The sequence below is a fragment of the Heterodontus francisci genome, chromosome 7 (genome assembly GCF_036365525.1).
Source record: "Heterodontus francisci isolate sHetFra1 chromosome 7, sHetFra1.hap1, whole genome shotgun sequence".
NCBI lineage: Eukaryota > Metazoa > Chordata > Chondrichthyes > Heterodontiformes > Heterodontidae > Heterodontus > Heterodontus francisci.
This window is the reverse complement of record NC_090377.1, coordinates 66,826,410-66,839,858: the sequence shown is the minus strand read 5'-3', so window position 1 is coordinate 66,839,858 and position 13,449 is coordinate 66,826,410. Positions and strand designations below refer to the sequence as shown.

At 42.0% G+C, this 13,449-nt stretch overlaps 1 protein-coding gene across 11 annotated transcripts in view; it reads left to right on the top strand.

The window, feature by feature from the left end:
* The window catches only part of LOC137372031 (myosin light chain kinase, smooth muscle-like), a 433,121-nt gene that overhangs the window by 403,424 nt on the left and 16,248 nt on the right, over positions 1-13,449 (top strand). For 9 of the 11 annotated variants that reach the window (XM_068035330.1, XM_068035322.1, XM_068035326.1 and 6 more), the window contains 3 exons: positions 4,174-4,326; positions 4,478-4,601; positions 6,521-6,656. In XM_068035330.1, the coding sequence (XP_067891431.1) occupies positions 4,174-4,326; positions 4,478-4,601; positions 6,521-6,656 (413 nt within the window). Of the gene's footprint in view, positions 1-4,173; positions 4,327-4,477; positions 4,602-4,749; positions 4,946-6,520; positions 6,657-13,449 lie in introns of those variants that run through there. The other 2 variants (XM_068035331.1, XM_068035332.1) reach the window with 2 other exon arrangements.

Sequence of the window (13,449 nt, the reverse complement as noted above, 5' to 3'; positions counted from 1 at the left end):
GGTAGACAAAACTGTAAACAATATAGAGAAGATAGATCCTAGATATTACTTCAAACTGAAGTTTGACAGTTGGACAAGGAATCGTGGGTTCATAATAGGAAAAGGCAAATTTAGTACTGTCAGGAACCTCTTCACACGAGTTATGCACGCATGGCATGGTCTTCCCAATAGAGTAGCAGATGTAGAAACCATGGAATCATTTAATAAATAATTGGATACTGTCATGAAGGGACCTTAACCTCTTTCTAGATGAATGAGCCAGAACATCATTGTCATCTATTTCTATCTTGTGATAAAAACACGTGAGTTATAAAAGTTTTAGATCACAAATATTTTATATATTTTTAAGCTGGATCTAGGGATACAGTATAGAATCCTGGATTGTGACAAATTGAGTTGCTACAGGTATTCCCTAAAATCCATCCCTTTTTGAACTGTTTCTAATTGCTGTAGCGTTTCTGATACCTGGTTACATTGATCTATAATGAGTAATTACAAGTAATCATTAGAGTGGACTCAGTCATTAAATAATTCATGTAAAATGTTCTCTCTAAGTGTAATTTAGGACTTTTTTCAGAGTGCAGTTTACATAATAAAGGGATCATTTTTGTGCAGTGCTATATAAGCTACTTATACTATAAATGTAGATGTAATATATTGAAAATTTATAGGTAGAACAATAGTTTTGATATATTCATAAATCTAATAAATTATTTTGAAAAATTAATCCATTAGTTAAAGCAAGGAGCATTTTACAAGTGTATCTTCTATAAATGAAATATATCTATAACTCACACCTGAAGCATGCTGATCTTTAAAAAGATTTTGATTTAAGTTGCATGATTTAATTGTTAGATAATGCATGGCTGATGTTTGTGGATGATTTGTCCACCATTAGTTGGCATGACCACAAATTTAATGTTCTGCCCAGGTTCAGAAGTGGCATAAAATATTCAAATATAGCTGTCATTGGTGCCTGCTGTTTATCCCAAGGTTATTTTTGCCAATGTTCAAATTGATGCTTTTTTACCAGGGCCAAAAAGATTAAGAGGGGTGACCTGACACAGATATTCAAGTTAATGAAGGTTTATGATTAGATAAATAGTGATAGATGATTGCATTGGTCATTGAAACAGAAATAAATTAAAACAAGTTTAAGATAATCACAATAAGGAATTATGGGAAGCTTAGGAAAAAGATCTTTACACAAAGCGTTGGGGTTAGAATGTCACTTTTTCTACTGTAAGCCTTTGTTGAAGCAGAGTCCATAATTCTTTCAAAAAGGAATTATATAGTTGCTTGAAAAAGAGAAGTATTAAGTTATGGGAGTGAGAAATAAAAGTGGGATTCGACTTGGTGGCTCACCTCAAGAAAATTATTGGTGAAGACCAATAGATAGCTTATTTCTGTGCTGTGGCATTCTATACATCTATGGCATTGTGCTCACATCTATAGCAAATGATTCACAGACTTCGATTATACGATTTCTACTCAATTTCAATTTCTTCATGCACTGCTCTTCAAAAAGAAAACAGTCATTCATTCTGTGCCTTAAACATCTATTTCATTCTACTTACCTCCTCCTCTATCACTGAACACTCTGAATCTTTAATCATCCTGTGAGAGATCAACCCAAGCAAGGCATGTTGCAAAAGGACAAGAACTTACTGGCAGAGAGGTATAAATTCCACATATAGCAATTTAATGTTTCCTCATTAAATTGGAACCTTTTCCTCCTCAATAATTGACTGAGTTAGTAGATATTGGCATTGTGCAGAAACAAATCCGCCCAGTTAAATATAGGGTAGACTATTCAGACTGACAAAATGGGACCAAAGCCAAGATTTTCAGTCAACTTCCAATATCCTCCATGGTGAAATAGGTAGGAACTTTACTGAGGATTGCCTGGATGATTTACCCCTCCTGTGGAGGGAAGAGAAAAACAAATTACAGATCATTTTGTGCACCTCTTCGTGGTCAGTTGAAGTCTGCCTGCTTGTCATTCCAGTGGGAAATGATCATGGACTGTGCTTTAGGAAGATCTTAGGGGAAAAGAGAAAGTAATAAGAAGGGAGTTTTTTTTTAATAAAACACATAATGACACACTATCCTTTTTAATGTTTCTGCAGTCTCCTGGTTTAACATTTTGAAATTGATTTCATTCCAAGATCATCAACAGCAGACTTGCTTGTACAGCAATCGCACATTAGTGCGAAAGATAAGGCAGGAGCATTTGCAACAATCTTCAGCCAGAAGTGCCAAGTTGATGATCCATCTCAGCCTCCTCCTGAAGTCCCCAGCATCACAGATGCCAGACTTCAGCCAATTCGATTCATTCCGCGTGATATCAAGAAACGACTGAAGGCATTGGATACTGCAAAGGCTAAGGGCCCTGACAATATTCCGGCAATAGTACTGAAGGCCTGTGCTCCAGAACTTGCCATGCCCCTAGCCAAGATGTTCCAGTACAGCTACAATACTGGCATCTACCCAGCAATGAGGAAAATTGCCCAGGTATGTCCTGTACACAAACAGCAGGACAAGTCCAACCTGGCCAATTACCGCCCCATCAGTCTACTCTCAATCATCAGTAAAGTGATGGAAAGTGTCATCAAGCAGCACTTGCTTAGCAACAGCCTGCTCAGTGACGCACAGTTTGGGTTCCGCCAGGGCCACTCAGTTCCTGACCTCATTACAGCCTTGGTTCAAACATGGACAAAAGAGCTGAACGTAAGAGGTGAGGTGAAAGTGACTGCCCTTGACATCAAGGCAGTATTTGACTGAGTATGGCATCAAGTAGCCCTAGCAAAACTGGAGTCAATGGGAATCGAGGGAAAACTCTCCGCTGGTTGGAGTCATACCTAATGCAAAGGAAGATGGTTGTGGTTGTTAGAGGTCAATCATCTGAGCTCCAGGATATCACTGCAGGAGTTCTGCAGGGTAGTGTCCTAGGCCCAACCATCTTCAGCTGCTTCATCAATGGCCTTTCTTCAATCATAAGGTCAGAAGTGGGGATATTCGCTGATGATTGCACAATGTTCAGCACCATTCACGACCCCTCAGATACTGAAGCAGTCCATGTAGAAATGCAGCAAGACCTGGACAATATCCAGGCTTGGGCTGAAAAGTGGCAAGTAACATTCGCGCCACACAAGTGCCAGCCAATGACCGTCTCCAACAGGAGAGAATCTAACCATCTCCCCTTGACATTCAATGGCATTACCATCGCTGAATCCCCCACTATCAGCATCCTAGGGGCTACCATTGACCAGAAACTGAACCGGAGTAGCCATCTAAATACCATGGCTACAAGAGCAGGTCAGAGGCCAGGAATCCTGCGGCGAGTAACTCATCTCCTGACTCCTCAAAGCCTGTCCACCATCTGCAAGGCACAAGTCAGGAGTGTGATGGAATACTCTCCCCTTGCCTGGATGAGTGCAGCTCCAACAACACTCAAGAAGCTTGACACCATCCAGGACAAAGCAGCCTGCTTGATTGGCACCCCATCCTCAAACTTTCATTCCCTCCACCACCAAGGCTCCTTAGACAGCACCTTCCAAACCCGCGACCTCTACCAACTGGAAGGACAAGGGCAGCAAATGCCTGGGAACAGCACCACCTGCAAGTTCCCATCCAAGTCACACACCATCCCGACTTGAAACTATATCGCTGTTCCTTCACTGTCGCTGGATCAAAATCCTGGAACTCCCTTCCTAACAGCACTGTGGGTGTACCTACCCCACATGGACTGCAGCAGTTCAAGAAGGCAGCTCACCACCACCTTCTCAAGGGAATTAGGGATAGGCAATAAATTCTGGCCTAGCCAGAAATGCCCACATCCCACGAATGAATAAAAAAAAAATCTATTTCTTAGAAAAGAATGTGTGTTTGTGATGATGATGATCTACCCTATACATAACTGAAACAGTAACATTAAATACAGTGGAAATGTATTAGTACAATTATGTTGTAGTTCAGTAGAATGCTGTAAAAATTAACAATATTATCTTGGAACTGTTCCATTCTTAACTTCATTTGGTTATGACTATTTTGGAAATAACAGGGAAGTTTACAAGTCTGAAAGTAAGGTCACAATTATTTTTAAAGGACTACAGCTTGATAAGTTTTCATCTTTATGGTGTTATATAGTCTGATTTTCATTTTGTGCCCTAGGGTCAGTGGACTTTCTCCATTCATGGGTGATAATGACAATGAAACCCTGGCCAATGTAACATCTGCTACCTGGGACTTTGATGATGATGCTTTTGATGAAATTTCAGATGATGCCAAAGACTTCATTAATAATCTACTAAAAAAAGAAATGAAGTAAAGTTTTTTACTTGCAGTATCTTGAATTTAGTTTTTAATAGTAATAAATTGTTTTTTTCAATTGTCAATCAAGATATCAATATTATGCTGCAAAAAGTAATCAAGATCATGTTTTAAAACTCTACCATATTTGCTGATACATCACTAGACATCGCATGAACTGTGATCGGTGTCTTGAGCACAAGTGGCTGAAAAAAGATGTTAACAACATGGCAGTGAAAAAGCTTTCAAAGGAAAGAATGAAGAAGTATATGGCCAGGAGGAAATGGCAGGTACAACTGACAAACAGTAAATGTATTAACTGACTCACTGAGAAATACCCTTCCCATCTGAAATAGCTCAGGAAATATTATACAAAGTACAGAAAGATGCATGTCTTGATTCTTTTTTTACACAATTTTTTCTCCTTCCTTCCTGAAGATGCTGATTCAGGCTGTTCATCTAAATGATGCAACACAATTAATAGAACGGAGTATTGCAGCCCTCTGGTACATCACCCACGTGACTATTATTCATGGATGAGCCTGAACAGTTCGTGTTCATAAGGCTGGCATCACAACTTGATTCTACCCTCACCTGACATTTTCCATCAGAAGTCACCAGATAATAAGCATGAGTGAGCAGATGTTTTTCCCTCCCTAATCCAGACCAACATTAGCTTCCGAACTCATCACAAACCAAAGATTGAACCTAAAAACTTCTTGGCTTGTATGGCAAGCAATGTTAATGCTGAATGAAGCATTTCCAATTTTTAACATCCCTGTCAACATGAAACCTGACCAGTTCAGGTGTAAGCCAGTAAGATGCATGGAAAAGTTGAAACTACTCTCCCCCAGGAATGTTTCTTACCTACCCGACCGCACCAGTGTGGAGTTTACTACGGGCATCTTCCTTGTGCTTTCACCTTGTGAGAGTCTTAATTTAGGAGTTGTGATTCCACCACCCATTAAGAGCTGTTTTGAAACTTCCAAACTAATTCATTGTAGTTTTCTTTAGCAACCAATAGAGAAATGATACCTTTATCTCATGGGCTTCAGCCAGATTCAAAACACGATCCTAGCAATAAAACCACAGTGTGTTGTCTCATTTTGCCCTATAGTGACTTGGACTGAAAGCTTGTTTGGAGGCATAGCACAGTTAAAGATCTAATTTTTCCTTTTACATTAATAAACAAATTGCCCCTCTCCCCCATTAATCTTCCATTTCCCTTATGAAGGTCATGCACGTCCATGTAGTCTACTACAGTTGGAAGACATTGCAATCCATCAAGAGTAGGATTGCCCTTAATTTTTCTATATCTCTGTTGATTTTATTGAAACTATTTCCATACTTCTATTGGTGTAGTCACATTCACATCTGTTCAGGAAATACATCAATGCTGCAATATATTATCAAAGAAGCTTCCTGTTGGTCTCCCTTTTTACTTCTGTTTCATTTTTTTTTAACATTATTTTTCTCTCTTTATTTCTTCTACAGCTTTTTTCTGTTCCTCCTTCAATTTTCATTTACTTTTCTTTCGCTCAACCTTCCCCATTGATTGATGAATCATTAGCCAGGTGATCTGAAAAATGTGCTACACAGAATAACCACAGAGATGCACTGTATATGCAATCCTGCATGAATTTGCAGAAGGAACACTTACCAGCAATCCCCTTTATTGAAAATGTCAAGTTTTGTTAATTTGAAGCCTGTAATGTTAGCAGGGATCCACTAGGCCACTTACAACTGCCTTCTGAATTGAACAATGAATGTAATTTTTTTTTAACTTATTATGACACAATGGGATTGCTCTCAGACTTCTGCCTGAAACAGGCACAGACACAGTGTCAGCATCGCCCATTTGATGCCAGCATTTTTATGGTCAAACCATCTTCGGTTCTAGTCCTATGACTAGCATAGCACCCTGATTTGCATATCTAAGCCTGTTGCAGGTAGGCAGGCTGCTCGCCCATTTACAGGCCTGTCTGAAACTTGCATCAAGTTATTGGGGCAGTCAAGATTCCACCCCCTTGATTTCCAACTGCTGGCCATCCATTTTCCAGGATAGAATTGGACAGATGGCAATAATGTTTGATAAGTTAATTATCAATGCACAGTGCACCACTGTATTATATTTGTAATACATTTAATCCTTCCTCAAACAAAATTTGTATTGAAATTTCACATTATTCAATTTTTCTCTGATTCACAGAAAACAGGTCATGCAGTCAGGGCAATAGGACGGCTGTCTTCTATGGCAATGCTAGCTGGTCTAAGTGGGAGGAAGTCTTCACTGGGAAACACATCCCCCAGTCCTCCAGATTCTGCTGAAAAGCCAGAAGCCGAAGGTAATAAAAATCATGTTTTTTTTCACTATTTTGTCAAGATTCAGTTATGGTTACATTTACAGCATAAATCAATACTGCAGCCAGGAGATTAAAAAGTTTGCCATTTCTATCTCTATATTTCAATGGTTATACATCCCCACAAATTATACAACATCTAGCCAGCAACTGGACAAGTAATAAGCTCATCAGAACTACTTATATAATTGAAATGTTGCCTTAAAACAATAAATCTGGCATGGTGATCCAAGGATCCAGCCTTTGCCTAAAAAGCAGAGTTCCTGTTGGCATAGCCGGTATTTGTAACGTGTGAGGACTGAAAAGTATCCTGAAGTTGCAGATGGATGGATGCTGATGGAAGGAGGTACAAAGGTAAAACATAGGTGGTCAGCGAACATTTAGAAGGGAACTAAAATCTTAAACCTTTTCCAGATGCAGTTCAATCCAAGACAGTCTTCCATCTTTCCAATCCAATATCTCTGTTTTGAGTTCCCTTTAGATGTTTTCTGAGCAACTGGTCAACATTTATTCAAAATAATGGCCCAGATTTTTACTTCCTGGTTTGCTGTCTATGAGAATACTTCAATGTGATTGGCTGTTTACCCTGCTTGATGATTGTGACGCTCTCAGCATTCACCATCCTTACTCATCTGAAACTGACAACAATTTCTGGAGTCTACACATGTGCAGTTAAATGCAGAAATACAGATGTCGCTGTCAGTCATCCTGTACTTATTCAGATGGTACGCTGTTGATGTCCAACCCATCTGCCACCAATTTAAAATCTATCAACTGACGAGAACTTTCACTTCCGTCTTTTTGGATGAGACGTTAAACCAAAGCCCCACCTGCCCTCTCAGGTAGACACAAAAGATACCTTGTCACTATTTCGAAGAAGAGCAGTGGAGTTATCCTTGGTGTCCTGACCAATCAACATCACAAAAACAGATTATCTGGTCATTATCACATTGCTGTTTGTGGGAGCTTTCTCTGCACAAATTGGCTGCCACGTTTCCTACAGTCCAACAGTGACTACACTTCAAAAGTACTTCGCTGACTGTAAAGTGGTATATAAATTCAAGTCTTTCTTTTTCTCTCTCTCTCTCTCTCTCATTGTAAAAACCCTTGAAAAACCTTGTTGATTGAGGTGTAACTGGGTTTTTAAAGGCGTACTAAGTTCAAAATTATTGAAAAACAGCCTCACTGGCCATGTTATGGCCTCAGTGAGACCGTTAACTTTAAAAATACCAGATATGAACCCTAGGCCAGCTTCGTCCAACCATTTCGGCGGAGGGCTGCATTGTGATTTTTGCTCGGCCCAAGGGGCCAGTGAGCAAATTTCAAAAGATAAAGACATTAAAAATTTATCTTACTAATAAAAGCAACAATAAATGTGCATTTTTGTGAAGAAGCTTTAAATGAGAAGACTAATTTATTGACTTACTTTCTCATCACTATATTGAAAACTGATTTAGTGACATACCTGGCATTGTTTTTGCTTGCATAAGTAGTCAATCTCTACCCACACACTTGATTAGAATTAGAATATTACAGCGCAGTACAGGCCCTTCGGCCCTCGATGTTGCGCCGATCATCTGACCTACACTATTCCATTTACATCCATATGTCTATCCAATGACCACTTAAATGCCCTTAAAGTTGGCGAGTCTACTACTGTTGCAGGCAGGGCGTTCCACGCCCCTACTACTCTCTGCGTAAAGAAACTACCTCTGACATCTGTCCTATATCTTTCACCCCTCAACTTAAAGCTATGTCCCCTCGTGTTTGCCATCCTCATCCGAGGAAAAAGACTCTCACTATCCACCCTATCTAACCCTCTGATTATCTTGTATGTCTCTATTAAGTCACCTCTCCTCCTCCTTCTCTCTAACGAAAACAACCCCAAGTCCCTCAGCCTTTCCTCGTAAGACCTTCCTTCCATACCAGGCAACATCCTAGTAAATCTCCTCTGCACCCTTTCCAAAGCTTCGACATCCTTCCTATAATGCGGTGACCAGAACTGCACGCAATACTCCAGGTGCGGCCTCACCAGAGTTTTGTACAGCTGCATCATGACCCCGTGGCTCTGAAACTCGATCCCCCTACTAATAAAGGCTAACACACCATATGCCTTCTTAACAGCCCTATTAACCTGGGTAGCAACTTTCAGGGATTTATGTACCTGGATACCAAGATCTCTCTGCTCATCTACACTACCAAGAATCTTCCCATTAGCCCAGTACTCTGCATTGCTGTTACTCCTTCCAAAGTGAATCACCTCACACTTCTCCGCATTAAACTCCATTTGCCATCTCTCAGCCCAGCCCTGCAGCCTATCTATGTCCCTCTGTACCCTACAACACCCTTCGACACTATCCACAACTCCACCGACCTTCGTGTCATCCGCAAATTTACTAACCCACCCTTCTACACCCTCATCCAGGTCGTTTATAAAAATGACAAACAGCAGTGGCCCCAAAACAGAACCTTGCGGTACACCACTAGTAACTAAACTCCAGGATGAACATTTGCCATCAACCACCACCCTCTGTCTTCTTTCAGCTAGCCAATTTCTGATCCAAAGCTCTAAATCACCTTCAACCCCATACTTGCGTATTTTCTGCAATAGCCTACCGTGGGGAACCTTATCAAACGCCTTACTGAAATCCATATACACCACATCCACGGCTTTACCCTCATCCACCTGTTTGGTCACCTTCTCGAAAAACTCAATAAGGTTTGTGAGGCACGACCTACCTTTCACAAAACCGTGCTGACTATCGCAAATGAACTTATTCTTTTCAAGATGATTATAAATCCTGTCTCTTATAACCTTTTCCAACATTTTACCCACAACCGAAGTAAGGCTCACAGGTCTATAATTACCAGGGCTGTCTCTACTCCCCTTCTTGAACAAGGGGACAACATTTGCTATCCTCCAGTCCTCCGGCACTACTCCTGTCGACAATGACGACTTAAAGATCAACAACAACGGCTCTGCAATCTCCTCCCTGGCTTCCCAGAGAATCCTAGGATAAATCCCATCTGGCCCAGGGGACTTATCTATTTTCACTCTTTCCAAAATTGCTAACACCTCCTCCTTGTGAATCTCAATCCCATCTAGCCTAGTAGGCTGTATCTCAGTAATCTCCTCGGCAACATTTTCTTTCTCTACTGTAAATACTGACGAAAAATATTCATTTAACGCTTCCCCTATCTCCTCTGATTCCGCACACAACTTCCCACTACTATCCTTGATTGGCCCTGTTCTAACTCTTATCATTCGTTTATTCCTGATATACCTATAGAAAGCCTTAGGGTTTTCTTTGATCCTATCCGCCAATGACTTCTCGTGTCCTCTCCTTGCTCTTCTTAGCCCTCCCTTTAGATCCTTCCTGGCTAGCTTGTAACTCTCAAGCGCCCTAACTGAGCCTTCACGTCTCATCCTAACATAAGCCGCCCTCTTCCTCTTGACAAGCGCTTCAACTTCTTGAGTAAACCACGGCTCCCTTGCTCGACAACTTCCTCCCTGCCTGACAGGTACATACTTATCAAGGACACGCATTAGCTGCTCCTTGAATAAGCTCCACATTTCGTTTGTGCCCATCCCCTGCAGTTTCCTTCCCCATCCTACACATCCTAAATCTTGCCTAATCACGTCATAATTTCCTTTCCCCCAGCTATAATTCTTGCCCTGCGGTATATACCTGTCCCTGCCCATCGCTAAGGTAAACCTAACCGAATTGTGATCACTATCGCCAAAGTGCTCACCTACATCTAAATCAAACACCTGGCCGGGTTCATTACCCAGTACCAAATCCAATGTGGCATCGCCCCTGGTTGGCCTGTCCACATACTGTGTCAGAAAACCCTCCTGCACACACTGGACAAAAACAGACCCATCTAAAGTACTTGATGTAGCAATGCAGACAATTCTGGATAGATGTCCACCTTTCAGGAGAGACCTTGATCTCTCTCCCCCCACTCCCCGCGCTCTGTGTGTGTGTGTCTCGTTCTCTCTTCCCTCCCCCCTCCCCTTTAGGGCTAGGGAACACAGATTGAAAGTTTTGTGCAAAAGATGAAGGGGGAATATGAGGTAGCATTTTTTTATGCAGTGGGTGCTAATGACCTGGAACTTGCTGCCCACAAGGGTGGTGGAAGTGGAGATGATTAATGACTTCAAGTGGAAGTTGGATGGCCACCTGAGATAAATAGACTTGCAGGTCTATGGGGATTGAGCCAGAGAGTGGGACTGACTGCATAGCTCTGTGGAGAGCCGGCATGGGCTCGATGGACAGAATGGCCTCCTTCATTGCCGTAAGTAAATGACTCTGACTCTCTCTCTCTTTCTCTTCTCTTTCTGTCTCTCTCTCTCCCCCTCTCCCCCTCTCTGTCTCTCTCTCTCCCTCTCCCCCTCTCTGTCTCCTTCTCCCCCCTCTCTCTGTTCATCTCCACCCACCTCTCTCTGTATCTCTTCCCCTCCACCTCGCTCGCGACAAAGGGGAAAACCATACCACAGAGATCGTTAGATTTTTGTATGCAGCTTTCTTCAAGGTCAGTGGTGAGCGCTGTTGCTTCACTGAAAAATCCAGCCCATAATTTTCACACACCATTTTTCTTTTGATGAGGGGTTTCCCACCTGAAATGTTAACCTTTCGTTCCTTTTCAGGTGCTAACTAACCTGCTGTGCATTTCAAGCACTTTCTGTTTTAACTTCAGATTTGCAGTATATGCAGCGTTTCTTTTTATCTCTGGTAGTCTTCTTCTTCTTCTTTGGCCTCCTTGTCTCGAGAGACAATGGGTAAGCACCTGGAGGTGGTCAGTGGTTTGTGAAGCAGCTGCTGGAGTGGCTATAAAGGCCAACTCTAGGGTGACAGACTCTTCCACAGACGCTGCAGATAAAATTGTTTGTCGGGGCTATTACACAGTTGGCTCTCCCCTTGCGCTTCTGTCTTTTTTCCTGCCAACTGCTAAGTCTCTTCGACTCGCCACTCTTTAGCCCCGCTTTTATGGCTGTCTGCCAGCTCTGGCGATCACTGGCAACTGACTCCCATGACGTGTGGTCAATGTCACAGGACTTCATGTCGCGTTTGCAAACATCTTTAAAGTGGAGACATGGACGGCCGGTGGGTCTGATACCAGTGACGAGCTCGCTGTACAATGTGCCCTTGGAGATCCTACCATCTTCCATGCGGCTCACATGGCCAAGCCATCTCAAGCGCCGCTGGCTCAGTAGGGTGTGGTAGTATGCTAGGGATGTTGGCCGTCTCAAGGACTTCTGCATTGGAGATACGGTCCTGCCACCTAATGCCAAGGAGTCTCCGGAGGCAGCGAAGATGGAATGTATTGAAACGTTGCTCTTGGCTGACATACGTTGTCCAGGCCTCGCTGCCGTAGAGCAAGGTCCTGAGGACACAGGCTTGATACACTCGGACTTTTGTGTTCCGTGTCAGTGTGCCACTTTCCCACACTCTCTTGGCCAATTTGGACATAGCAGTGGAAGCCTTTCCCATGCGCTTGTTGATTTCTGCATTGAGAGACAGGTTACTGGTGATAGTTGAGCCTCGGTAAGTGAACTCTTGAACCACTTCCAGAGCGTGGTCGCTGATATTGATGGATGGAGCATTTCTGACGTCCTGTCCCATGATGTTCATTTTCTTGAGGCTGATGGTTCGGCCAAATTCGTTGCAGGCAGCCACAATCCTTTCCATGAATCTCTGCAGACACTCTTCAGTGTGAGATGTTAAAGCAGCATCGTCAGCAAAGAGAAGGTTTTCATTTATCATTAATAAACTCTAATTCCCTAAATGGACATGTTTAATATTTCTTAGAATTGTCTACTCTTATTCTCATCAATCATAATGATGGGCAAGAATGATATTACTATTTTACACAACAAATGCTGCTTGTTATCGCTTTACATGAAATGATTGGGAAGAAGTTATACAGCTTGCACACAGAGAGGCTCAAAGAATTTGCATCCAGGCAGGCAATTCCAGTAATATTGATTCAGAAAGAAGTAGAATAACATTTGAAGTTCAGATTGATGTACTGAGGAATGTCTGAAACTGTACCTGTACAGAATCACAAGGATTCACTTTGAGCACAACACACTGCTAAACAGGGAAATAGCTACAGATGTTGCTCCAGGGCAGGTGACTCTCCAAGATTTCCTTTGTCTTTCAGTTTGACAAGATGATAAAACTTTAATTTGTTCAATCCACAACACAGCTTTGTCAGCTTGAGTGGCGAAATGCCTCCCCCACCAGCATCGTAATATTGTATATCTAATGCTGTATCCATAAACATCTCTTCAACAGAATAATGAAAAATGTAGATATAACTATGTAACGATTACATTATTTTTGAATCAATAAAGTAACCTTACTAACAGAACTATACATATAGATAAGTATACGTTTCCCTGTGCAGCAAAAATTGTGATAATTTTTCTCTCATTACCAACAGTTTAAATTGATTTAAATAGTCTTATGTACATGGAAGACTCTGCCTTGTTACCATGGCCAGAATTTTACACCCCTCGTCATTGCACCCCTCCTTGGGAGCGGGCTATGAGGCGGGGGCTGTAAAATCAGGTGGGAGATTGTGGGGGGTGGGGGAGTCTGTCACCTGTCGCCTAACCACTCCCGCTACTATTTTACCAGCAATGGGGAGGTGGCAGGTGACCCACCCTACCTCAGGTCAATTGAGTCCCTTAAGTGGTCAATTAATGGCCATTTAAGGGCCTCTTCCCACCACCATGTATCTTACCTCCGGCAGATGAGCACCTCAGCAC